Genomic DNA, 12,426 nt, shown 5'->3' on the forward strand with positions numbered 1-12,426 from the left:
ATAAAAGTTTAGGCAGTAGTGAAACCTCCTGTGTGTTAGCAAATATCCTTGATGGATATTTGCATGTAGCTCCACCTCAACTGATTAGTTTCTGGAATCAGCCTGATTCAAGATAGCCGCCACAGCTAATTAAACTTTTGCAAACACACAAAGGGCTATATCTCAGTTAGTTTTACAGATATCGAGCTAAAATTTACTGTAGCTAAGAGTTGTCTCCAAAACACACTGTGACTTTTAACWGATTTTTCAAGATCTTTTTTAAAACTTTGGTTTGCAAGGCATCTAATCCCCCAATTTACACTGCGTCCGCTCCACTGTAGCACAAACTGCAATAACAATGCAGCAATTATTGTCAATGAGAGCATTTACACTGCATCCACAGGGCGTATGCACAACCATCTGCCAAGTTTTGACTTGGCCGTATTTTTGCTGGACTCCAGAGCAAGTGCGAGGTCAATCTACAAATATCACACTGCRTCAACAGGAAAATGATTGAGCACAACATCCATATTTTCAAAATAATTCRCCAAAGACAGACTGCAATTTGTCGAAGTAGCTATATTAATAAACATATGGGCCATTTTTACAATATCTGTCAAAACTGATCATTTATGGCTATGCATGTATATATAATACAGACAAAACACACAAATTTTATTCTGAAATCAACATTTTCAGGCTAACAATATGCATTCCTTAAAGAAAAGCTAGTTTTTTATTATTTATTTTTCTTAAATCACTAAAAAGCAGCCTTCTCCTACTGAAATTTATTTTTATGTCATCAAAACCCATTTATGTTGTGCATTTTGTAATTTATCCAAGCCTGAATGTTGAGGTTTTTTTTAGATCAAACACATCACGTGAGTGTAAAGATCAWTTAAAATTAGACCACCTCTGTAGTTTTGACCAAAAAGCACCTTACAGCATCACTGAACTGTCTGCATGTGATGTTCAGCAGCTTTGTTTCCATCATGTTTCTTCCTGTTTTCCTCTGCTGCTGCCCAGATGATAACGAGTGTGAATCGGAGCCGTGCGGCCACGGTAGAGGCCGCTGTGTCAACACAGAAGGGACGTACAAATGCCACTGTCGTCCCGGTTATAAACACTTGGTGCTGCATGGAAGACTTAAATGCACAGGTACAGTAAGTGGGCCGAGTAATGGATSTTTTTAAGTCGGTTTCCTGTTCTGACCTCTCTGTCCTGCAGATGTGAACGAATGCTTTAAACAAGACATCTGCGGCGTGGGGGGCCGCTGTGTGAACCTGCCTGGTTCTTATAAATGTGAATGTCACAGCGGCTTCAGGGCCAAGTCACACCGGTATCCAGCCTGTGAAGGTATCAAAATACTACACATTCCTTTGATTTATTATTACTTGYCACTATAATGTCCTGACACCTGTGACATGCGCATTTGCACACATTCATTTCAGATATTAATGAGTGTTTGAGTTCAGATGCTTGTCCCAACGAGCAGTGTGAGAACACACCTGGYTCCTATGAGTGTATGCCTTGCTTACCTGGTTATGAGGCCCACGCTGGCACCTGCTATGGTAGGAACATCCATCCTTATTGGACAGATTCATTACTTATTCACTTGTTGCTCAAATTTGTGTTTTTTTAAAGCATAAGTTCAAATTACTTTTAAGTGGGTTTGTGTAAAAAGGGTGAACCATTAATAACTGTTGCAGAAAAATAAAGCTTGTTCAACAAATAACTGAACTGACAAGCTTATGGCTAGTCRGAGTGGGATCATGGCAAATTAAATTGCTGCCATTTCAAAACTATTTAAATCTTAAAAGTTGAAAGGTTCATGAAAACAATAATTTTTTCAACTTAACACTGCTGTCAAGTTTGCAATAATTTTCTGGTTGTTAGCAAGCACAAATAGCAGTAGTAGCTAGCTGCAGCATTTATAAAGTACCCAGAGGTACTTCCAAAAAGACTATCATAATATTTCTCCTGCAATACCCTTGTTTGTAAAGGTTTATAACAGAATCACACTTAAAAAAACTGGTTTATTCCTTTAAACTCTCAAAACGTTAAAAAGAAAAAGCACTTGAGGGCAAGAAGTCAAGAGTAGCATTAAAATAGACAGACTTTACTGTAAGTCTCCCAAGTTATTCTTGTTTTAAGTTCAACGAAACCCTCTTCCTCATGTGCCCCAGACATTAATGAGTGTCTAAAGCCCAACGTCTGTCCTAAYGGCCGCTGTGAGAACCTCCCTGGGACTTACCGATGCCTCTGCAATGAGGGCTTCCTCCATTCTGCAGACAGCAAGAGCTGTGGTGGTAAGTACCCTTAACCATCATCCTCATATAAAAAGCCTTTTCTTTAATAAATGTGGGGCATCTGCACATTTGTATAGGTGCTTTWAAAAAATGGTTATTTTGAAACAGATATTGACGAGTGTGAGGACAATCGGCTGTGCGCTTACGGTCGCTGCATCAACACGGAAGGCTCCTTTAAGTGCCAATGTTACCCAGGATACCAGCGCACGCAGGAGGGCAGCCACTGCGAAGGTACRGATTATTTTCTACTTCAGTTACGTCAAATGCAAACATTTGTCATTCTCAAAAACTGTAAATGTTGTCTAATTTAAAACTTGCATCTCCTGCTTACATCCCGTCTTGTACATTGCCCCCAGTCAGAACTCTGTTTTGCAAACCAATGTGTCTCGAAGAGCGTGACTGGTCGGAACTCCGTGGGTGTGTTTGTTTTTGCGCAGCGCATCCTTCTGCTTTTCATTTTGCTGAAAATTGCAAGGTGGAACCTGCAACCGACAGCCACGTTTTCCGTACATCTCCACGGTTAACAAGAAAAAAATTAAAAAGCTAGTTTGTTTTTATGGTTAGCTACATGCTACGTGTGCTGTGGGTGGTGATGCTGATTTATCCCCCCCGTCTTCTGCGCAGGTATTACTCATTGTAAGAAAAAGATGTCAGAAAATCTGCTGTCTCTCATATAAGAATGTCATGTCATTAAAGAACTTTTTACACTTTTGTGGCAGAAGTATAAACACTGTGAACAAACAAACTAAAACGTTGCGCACGATTTTTCTTGCACACAACCCTGAGTTGAACACACCCATTAGTGACAACTCAACCCTGATATGGAGAAAGTAGCACTTCCTGAAAGAATACATACTGCACGTCTCACTGCCTTGCTAAAGTTTTCTTCTGTTAGCTGTCAGTGTAATGTTTCGGTATGATTCTCGACTACGACCACACCATCTTTTAGCTCTGTATTTATAAGGTGGAGCCATTTTGTGCACGTGAAGAGAAAGTACACACAGACGTATCAATTTACTCACAGTATAAATCATCCACACACCGGGCAGTGGTTGCATTTTAAGCCAACACTTGCAGATAAGTGTTGACACTAGTAGAGGAAGAGTCAGAGATTCCGTTTCACCATCGCACGCTTCACATTTGACTGTTTTATTGTTGTCCCTGAAAGACATYAACGAGTGTGAGAGGCCATCAAGCTGCCTCAGGGGCCGCTGCATCAACAGCATGGGCTCATACCAATGTGAGTGCCAGAAGGGATACACCCTGGTTGGAGGCAGGGAATGCCAAGGTCAGTTTCTTCATTTTATAACACAGAATAAAGATCATTTTCTCTTTTCCTGTTTTTTTTTTTCATTTATCTAAAGAGGAATGATAGTCAAAGAGGAAGTAAATTGGAAACAGAACATTATTATTCAAACTATCTGTGGTTTTATTGTAATACGGGTACGGTTTGCACTGCTACAAATCCTTAGAGCAGCCTGTGTGATTTTCTTTTTTCCTTTCAGACATTGACGAATGTGCTGTAGACAGGAATCTCTGCCAGCCCTATGGCTCATGCGAGAACAGACCTGGATCATACGTATGTGTCTGCAATCATGGCTATGTCCTCTCAGAGGACAGACACAGCTGTGAGGGTAAGCCTGCTCTGATTTATTCTGCTCCTGTGTCAGAATCTCATTCCTCTGTGAACAATTAAATGTCAAACATTAAATTCCTGCATGCTCCAAAACTTTAAATTGATTATGAAAGGCTTGAAATCTAAATCCTATAACTCAGACGTTGTCATATCCTATATTATGTCACATACTTCAAAGCATTGGGATGAAAAAACAGACCGGTTAAAGTGTAGCCTCTGTTTTCGGTCTGTTTCTTGTGTTCTGCAGCCGTTCGAATGCTGACAGACGAGAAGAAGGAGTGCTACCTGAACCTGGACGACACGGTGTTCTGCGACAGCGTCCTGGCCATCAACGTCACCAAACAGGAGTGCTGCTGCTCCATTGGGATGGGATGGGGAGATCACTGTGAGATCCACCCTTGCCCTGTCTCCCACTCAGGTACAGTCACACTGGAATGTGCAAAGAAAGATGAAGAAAAAAAAGCTTTTATTTGCATTCAGAAAGGATAAACACGGTTGTTGTGTTTTTTTTTCCTCTCTCGACCCAGCTGAGTTCCACTTCCTCTGTCCACATGGACAAGGKTTCTACAGTGAGCAGCAAATCCAGTACAGCCTGCCTGCGTATCATGGTAGATATTATATAACTTCACTTCCAGTAATCACATACTGCATAACTAGGTTATACAGGGGTAAAGTACTGCATTAATACAGTTTTGTATAAACATACGTGCTTGTTCTAATCCAGTGAAGTTGACAGTTTCTATTTGCAGCTCCTCACTAACATTTCTTAAGGGTTTGTGATTTAAAACTTAATACTGCAGTAGGGTTCATGCAGTACTCAYTGTTTTAAAAAGTATTTATTATATTTTTAAACATATTTTAACATGGGCTGTGCCATGTATCTTATTGGTGGATTATGTTTGTGTTTTATATGAGTTAACTTCTACTTTTATTATTTAGAAATCGTTTTCCAAGACACCTTTTTGAGATAGCAATGAGTATAAAACAAATTTCCAGAATATAGGAACAATACAGTATAGCAGGGCTATTCAATTGGCGGCCCGTGGGCCACATCCGGCCCRCGAGTGACCAAAGTTTGGCCCGCCAATTGGTTCACTCATCTCTTAAGCCCAAACCCCCGGTTTTCTACTTTAATTACTCTGTTATTTTAGCTAAACATAGACATGTTTGGTATCTACAGAAATGTCAGAACCTTGGCTACAAGCTGATAAAAACAATTTATACAAACATCCAAGACAGTTAAAACTACAAGTAGTTGAAGATAAAACTATGAAAATTAAAATAAAATTGGTTTTAAATTTTGGCAAGTCAGATGTCAAAATATTTTGTGGTATATAAGAGGCATAATATGTTTCTTTTTAATCTTCACTACAGTTATTAAGTAGGGTTCTGTATGTTTTCATGATTAAATACAGCAAAATAAACTATTTCAAAGGTAACGGATCTTTGTAATACTTAGTTTATTTACATAACAACTTTAATTGCTGGATGTTCGGCCCCTGAGCTGTTGGTCTGCATTAACTGTGGCCTCTGGAGCAATTTAGTTGAATAGCCCTGCACTATACTGTAATAGCTGCCAAAATTATTGCTAGAAACAAACTAAAAACAGTGAAAGCAGTTTGGCAGTAATACACACTAATGAAACAGTATTACAATGGAGGTTCGTGTCTATAGAATGTAYACATAGATAGCAAACAGTTCTTGGTAGATCCAGGATGATAACTTACACAGCTGAAGGATATAAAATAGGCTTCAGATTGTTTGAACTGGTTTAACTGTCTAGTATATCTTTCCAAAGGGGAGGGTGTGTAGGGTCCTTCTCATTCCAGTGAACTTCCTCTTTAGTCTATGATTTTACCAAAAGCTGATGATGATTTTACCTTTTCAAAAGAGATTTTGTTTCTCTGCAGATATTGATGAGTGTTCCCTGTTTGCTGAGGAAATCTGTAAAAAGGGTCGTTGTGAAAACACACTGCGAGGCTACGAGTGCTACTGTCAGCAAGGTTTCTACTACGACAGCAACCTGCTGGAGTGCATAGGTAAATGCTTTGATTTATATAAAACACCATCCTAAAGTGCCTGTGACATGAAATTTTTGTAATAAAAATGAATTAACTTTTGGAAAGGTAACATTGCCAACATGTAAAAACAATTTCATTTCATGCAGCTGAGATGAACAGTTGTTGAACTATTTGCATGTGAAGTAACAGGAAGTGATGTCAAAGGGKAATGTCTGAATGTGAACAGTGCGCTGTTACAAAGGCCGGCATTTTTTTATTTTTAATGTATTGCCTTGAATTGTTGTTGTGCTAAATGGATTTTTATTATTTTGAATCTTGCTTTTTATCTTATCTTTAGGATTTGTATTTTTTCATCTCTTTAATGAAAGTAACTTGTTGTTTTGTATGTATTGTATTTATATCCATAGGACCTTGAGGGACTACAGATAAAAACTAGCCTCCATGGCTAATTCTGGCATTTTCTGTAATWTGCACTGTCCCTTCTTAATTGAATGAACAACAACAACAACAACACAGACTGTAGAGAAAAATCTGATGTTTCTTCAGATTTTTTTAATTACTATAATAGAGAGATGAGAAAGAGTCAGAGTTCAAATAATATTGTTTCAACAAACAATGTCTTTCTTGAAGAGTTCCCCTTTGATGTCACTTCCTGTTCTACTTTGTCTGAGCAAAGTTCAAAAGAAACTAGACATGGGTTTTTACGATGTAAAAACAAGTGTGCATTGCCTTGTAGCATGTCTTTTCCTGCAGCAGTGGACTTGCAGAATGAAATGTGACCAAGTACAAATGTGTTTTCTACACCAGCTTGTGCTTGTCAAGTCAGCAGGTGTTTGTAATAAGGGTAATTGTGTGACAATATGAAGTTTGTAGAGATTTTCTGTTAAAGTTACTGTTGCTGGGTTTCGAACCCTGATCTCCTACATGAAAGKCCATGGCACTAACCATGAGACCATTAGAGCTGTGGTAGAGAATGAGGCCAGTGTTTGGTTTGTATGTGTGCAGAAATTGACCACATTGCCAATATAATGGTTGTCACTAAATTGAAAAATATTACAACAATAAAGCAATATTAGGACAATATTATAGTAAAACATCAAAGTACAATCATATTAGTATTGTAAACACTGAACTATTGAGATTAAATATTATTAAACTATGGTGCAGTACTGAGTAGATACAGCAGGGGCAGTATTGGACCAATACAAGGCTCCATTGACTCCCATTATAAATTATTAAACATTAATACTTCCAAAAATATAAGTTGTACAGGCACCAAAAGGCATAGCCATCATTTGGTACAGGAGCTTTACAAATATAAATTACAATGGCAGCTCTAGGACAAAGTATGCAGGAGGAGAAGCGTGCCAAATTGGAGATTACTTGGATGAGAAACGAATCACAATACTCAGCTATGTGTCATAATGGGTAAAATAATGTGTATTATGCCAAATTTCTTAAATATAAAGATGTTTTTTGGCCCTTTTTAATGGATGTGCATGTCACAGGCACTTTAAACACTCCCCCCCCAGAAAGTCAAATATGGAAAACCTCAGTGGTAAACACCATAAACTCTGCAGCAGTTTCATGCTGATGTTTAATGATTGCATGCTCTCTCGTAGACGTGAACGAGTGTCATGATGAGTCTCTGTGTGAYAACGGTCAGTGCGTCAACACAGAAGGAGGCTTCTACTGCGTCTGTAACTGGCCCTGGACCCCAGACTCTAACAAGAAGAAATGCGTGATGGCGACAGTAGCAGGTGAGTAAATGTTATTTTCCTGGCTTGAACYGCTTTGATCCAGTTTCTGGTGGAATAATCTGGAACTTCACGGCTTTTGTTGCACAGATGTGAATGAGTGCGACGATCCAGAGAACTGTAAGAATGGCAGATGTGTGAACACTGTGGGGTCGTACTACTGTATTTGTTCTCCACCCTGGACCCTGGCCATCGACCGCAACAGCTGCGTGACTCCCGAGGAGCAGGCGGGTGAGTTCTTTCTCTCTCTAACAGAATGGTTACAAAACCAAAAGCCAGTCAAGAAAAGTAACATGAGCTACATAATAAATAAATCACACAAAGGATTTACTGCTTGTGTGGTGTCACATATGCAGAGAGACAATTAGAGGTATTTGTAAATTGGTGAAAAGTGTTTAAAATGACTTTATTCAGAATTATTGGTGTAAAAAGACTGAAAATCATCCACAACTTTTACATGTGAAAAGCATATCGAAACAAAGTGTTTTTTATTTTTTTTAAACTGACAAAAAGTTGCAAACCATTAACAAATTTTCTTGTTCTGGCTGCTCGGTCTAACAAAGCACTGGAGCATGAATTGATCAAACGAGTATCCAAGAAGCCAATGATCACAATTAATGAAATTCTTTCTGGAGGTCCAAGAATCTCACAGGAGAGCAACCATCTGTGTAGCCCTTCAACAATAAGGCCTTTATAGTAAAGCAGTTAGACTGCAGGTTTTCAAACACAGATGTAATTCAAAGACAAAAGACTTGGAAGCACTACATGGCCCTTGATTTGCTCTTTTGATGCTTCAGATGTTCTGGATTCTTTCAGTTGTGTTGAAGACTTCTTGCCCTATGAAATAAGGGGTTATAAGTGTCCAACACAAATAATCAGACATGCCATGGAATTTATCAAAAATGWTTGAATCTTTAACTTTTCCCAAAGTGTTCATGATCTTAGGTTGTACAGTAGTATTAGTAGTGGACATTTTAGTAAGAAATACCTGGAAAGATGCTGATAGGAAACTGTTTCCAGGAAATAAAGTCCAGCATTGGCCAAGCCCGATTTTCAGTGATGACATAACCTTAAACAGGAGGAAATTTGTGTTTTGTTAACTACAGTTTTTTTTATTGTAACAGTGTTTCTTGGCAATAAATGTTATACAGTTTGAAAGCCTGTTAATTTCTTCTTAATGGTACCATATTTGTTAGGAGCACCGGCTTCGGATGTTATCACCCATTAAATGGACGTTATTAGCAGTTATCAGTCCCATAGAATGGCTTCAGAATGGCTTCAGACTGTCCCGGCTGTGCCGCCTAGTGGGTTCTCCGTCCCATAGAATGGCTTCAGACTGTCAGCTGGTTAGTATGTAGCATAACGCTACTAAGGTTTTTTATGCAATATGGTTACTATGAGGCATAAAGCCACTAAGGTTACTTTTAGAGAAAATGACATGGGCTACTACGATAAAGTAGACCGGACTCCAGCAGTTGCAGATTGTTGCATTCCAACGTATTTGGCACTGGTAACCCACTGCCGGGACAGTCTGAAGCCATTCTATGGGACTGATAACCACTAAGAATGTCCATTTAATGGACTGATAACATCCGAACCGGCTGTTAGGAGAATGAAGTTGTGGTTTGAGCAGCAGAGTTGAATAAGAAGGTTTAACCCTTGAAAAACCTGCCAGTGCCAAACAGCTTATCCTGMTATTGACTCATTTTTTTGGTGTCACTTATTTCATTGGATGATTGAAGTCTGAAGAAACAAGGCGATGCCTTGACTTAGTTTAATTTGTTCCCTGACAGAGATCATAACTCGTACAAGCCCAATTCCAGTGAAGTTGAGACATTATGTTTAACATAAATRAAACAGAATATGATGATTTRCAAATCTATWTTCAGTTGAATACACTACAAAGACAAGATATACTGTATGTTCAAATGGATAAACCTGAATTCTAGCTCTCAAAACACAAAATCATCCGAGCAACAGCTTGTATCTCGAAAAACTCATTAGTTGGGACACTTGTAAGTCAAGGTACAGTACCATTGCATTGTTAATTTGACATTTTATTAGTTTAACAAGCAAGGACCTCAGTAGCATGTGGATGAACCATATACAGCCACAACAGCCTGACACCTCGTCCTCTTGCTGCTTGTCAGCCTGGTCACACACTGCAGTGTGATGGCATCACATTCTTCAGCCAACATTTTTTCAGAAGTCAGTCTGTGTGGTTGTGTTGGGTACACTGGAATGAACAGCACACCCAACCTGACACCACAAGTGTTTAAAGAAAAACATTGATTTAAAAAATATTCACTTTGGAAAGTTTAGTTTCATAAGTTTTATTTTATTTTTTTAATTTCCAGTTTTGCAGACAAGGTCAAAACTGGAAAAGTTTGAAAAATCCTGAAAAAAAATAATTAAAAGAGAACTCCTGCCATTACCACCACCACCCTTGGTATAGTGACATAATTCATAATTTATAGTTTAATTCAAACTTCAATCACACAAAACACCCACTAGACCCCATGCTCTGAACTATTACACTTTTTTTAAATTCTTTTTTCGAAATTCATTCTGTTTTAAAGAAAGATTTTGGCAAACTGAAGTTCTGCTGGAACCAAACATACAGTTTCAACCTTGCAGTTATCCCATTGTCATTGCTTTTCGACTCAACATCACCTGCAATGTTGTGTGTGACCATGTTGTCATACAGACTGCTTCACGTGAAGTTAAGCTAATGTTGGACACGAGAACATTATCTGGAAAAAAATTTAAAACGCACACCAAATTCAACAATTAGCTCAGAGCTGAGCTTTACATTTATCACGTAATCTTGATTTTAAAAGTACAGAAAGCATCCTAAATGGAGAATTTACTACAGGACAAGTTTATTGCTTTTTTTTTTTTTTTTGGTTTTGTTATTGAGTTGATCACCTGCAGACTAAGAGCTGGCCCCATCCAGATGTTCAAACTGTAACCAGTGTCTGTGGTGCCCTTTGCAGATGTGAATGAGTGCCAGGACCCCTCATACTGTAAGAATGGGAGGTGTGAAAACACGCCGGGCTCCTTTCACTGTTTTTGCGACCCTCCCCTCACCTTCAGCGCAGCACTGAAACAGTGCGTCTATGACGGTGGGTAAAACCGGCTTGCCTTCCCGCCATGCCTGCCCATCATGTTGACCTTTTACAGTTCCTCCAATCTTGTGTTCCATTAAGCCATTAATGGCTTTATGGTCAAAAATTTTCTTTTTACTTAACACACTTTCTAAACACTGATTTGTCTATATTACGCAATTAATAAAACAGACTTATGATACATGAACACAAACTTAAAATCTGCTCATTGAATGGAAAATGTTCCTTCAGTTATGACCAGCTTTCTTGGTCCCGATGCAACAAAACAGGTCCAAACATAAAACGGACACCACTGTGTTTGACAGATGGAAGCTTACAGTTCTTGTACAGGATGAAAGTGTTTTCCTTTTCTTTCAAAGATAGTTTCTCTTGTAAACAAAAACAAATCTGATTTAGGCAATCTTTTCCAGCAGTCTTCTGGCTTGTCCACGAGACATTTAGACCCATTTAGAAAGTTAGAAACAGTAAATTGGCATGAATGGGTTTATTTTTTTAGCTTTTATTGTGTAATCCTGCTACGCAGACAGTTGTTTTGTGTCTAATGAACATTAACACAATTTAGAGTAAGAGAAACCTTTACAGTGCCAGGAAAAAGTCTGCACACTCCTTGTGGCTAAACTGGATTATTAAAAGGGTGTTGAGCTGGTCCAGATCAAGCTGTAACAAAACAGGACTCACACAAGATTGGCATTTTGGTGGTTTGAAACAACTGATTGTATTGTCACCTGTAGTTGAATTGGTGATCCTAGAGTTGCTGTTTACCAATAAACAACACTGGATACATTTTAACTTTGTACTTTTAGGACTTCCCCTCTTTGATTATCACTGGAATGAAAGGAAGGGAGAATACAAAAAACAAATTCTCACCTTTTTTTCTGGTCTAGATCGCACCGCGGCACACAAAGATGTGTGTTTCGTGCAGGTTGACGAGGGTCTCATCTGCAGCCGGCCCATCGATGTGGTGGTGACTTACTCGGAGTGCTGTTGTCACTACGGTCGAGGCTGGGGGCCTGAATGCAACACGTGTCCCACCAGGAACTCGGGTGAGTTATCCGAAGACTTGGTTTGATCTCACTTTTTGCCTGCTGACCGCCTCTTTTTAGCTTTGAAGCCTGTCTTTCCTGTCTTCAGAGATGTTCAGTCGTCTGTGTGAGATGCATCTGGAGACAGAGTCAGACGGGGATCAGGATTTCCTGGCAGCCTTTGCCAACTACAACCCAGGTGAACACAAATGTTGCCTTTGTTGTGAAGTTGCAGGTCAAACAATTTCTTACTCTCACATTCTTAACCCTCACTTTAAAAAGCACTATTCGGTTATATATATATATTTTTAAATTATTTATAAGCCATGATCATCTAAATTGCAAGAAATTAAGGCTTGAAATATTTCACTCTATGTGCAATCAATCTATGTAATTTAATAATTTGACTTTCAGAGCTTACTGACAAACATTTTTAAACACCTCTTCACCAAATTGAACTGTAATTTCATTGTGCTCTGTACAATGACAATAAAGGTTTATCTTATCTTATCTTATCTTATCTTATCTTATCTTATCTTATCTTATCTTATCTTATCTTATCTTATCTTATCTT

The 12,426-nt window shown here is 38.7% G+C and overlaps 1 protein-coding gene across 3 annotated transcripts in view; it reads left to right on the forward strand.

The window, feature by feature from the left end:
* ltbp3 (latent transforming growth factor beta binding protein 3) overlaps window positions 1-12,426 on the forward strand; it is a 42,197-nt gene that overhangs the window by 27,953 nt on the left and 1,818 nt on the right. For 2 of the 3 annotated variants that reach the window (XM_014006632.1, XM_014006633.1), the window contains exons 13-27: window positions 1,006-1,137; window positions 1,207-1,335; window positions 1,431-1,550; window positions 2,166-2,288; window positions 2,397-2,519; window positions 3,457-3,576; window positions 3,794-3,922; window positions 4,172-4,342; window positions 4,452-4,532; window positions 5,835-5,963; window positions 7,568-7,705; window positions 7,793-7,933; window positions 10,699-10,827; window positions 11,715-11,873; window positions 11,962-12,051. In XM_014006632.1, coding sequence (XP_013862086.1) covers window positions 1,006-1,137; window positions 1,207-1,335; window positions 1,431-1,550; window positions 2,166-2,288; window positions 2,397-2,519; window positions 3,457-3,576; window positions 3,794-3,922; window positions 4,172-4,342; window positions 4,452-4,532; window positions 5,835-5,963; window positions 7,568-7,705; window positions 7,793-7,933; window positions 10,699-10,827; window positions 11,715-11,873; window positions 11,962-12,051 — 1,914 coding nt within the window. The remainder of the gene's footprint in view (window positions 1-1,005; window positions 1,138-1,206; window positions 1,336-1,430; window positions 1,551-2,165; window positions 2,289-2,396; window positions 2,520-3,456; window positions 3,577-3,793; window positions 3,923-4,171; window positions 4,343-4,451; window positions 4,533-5,834; window positions 5,964-7,567; window positions 7,706-7,792; window positions 7,934-10,698; window positions 10,828-11,714; window positions 11,874-11,961; window positions 12,052-12,426) is intronic. The other variant, XM_014006634.1, reaches the window with a different exon arrangement.

The sequence above is a fragment of the Austrofundulus limnaeus genome, unplaced genomic scaffold (assembly GCF_001266775.1).
Source record: "Austrofundulus limnaeus strain Quisiro unplaced genomic scaffold, Austrofundulus_limnaeus-1.0 Scaffold37, whole genome shotgun sequence".
NCBI lineage: Eukaryota > Metazoa > Chordata > Actinopteri > Cyprinodontiformes > Rivulidae > Austrofundulus > Austrofundulus limnaeus.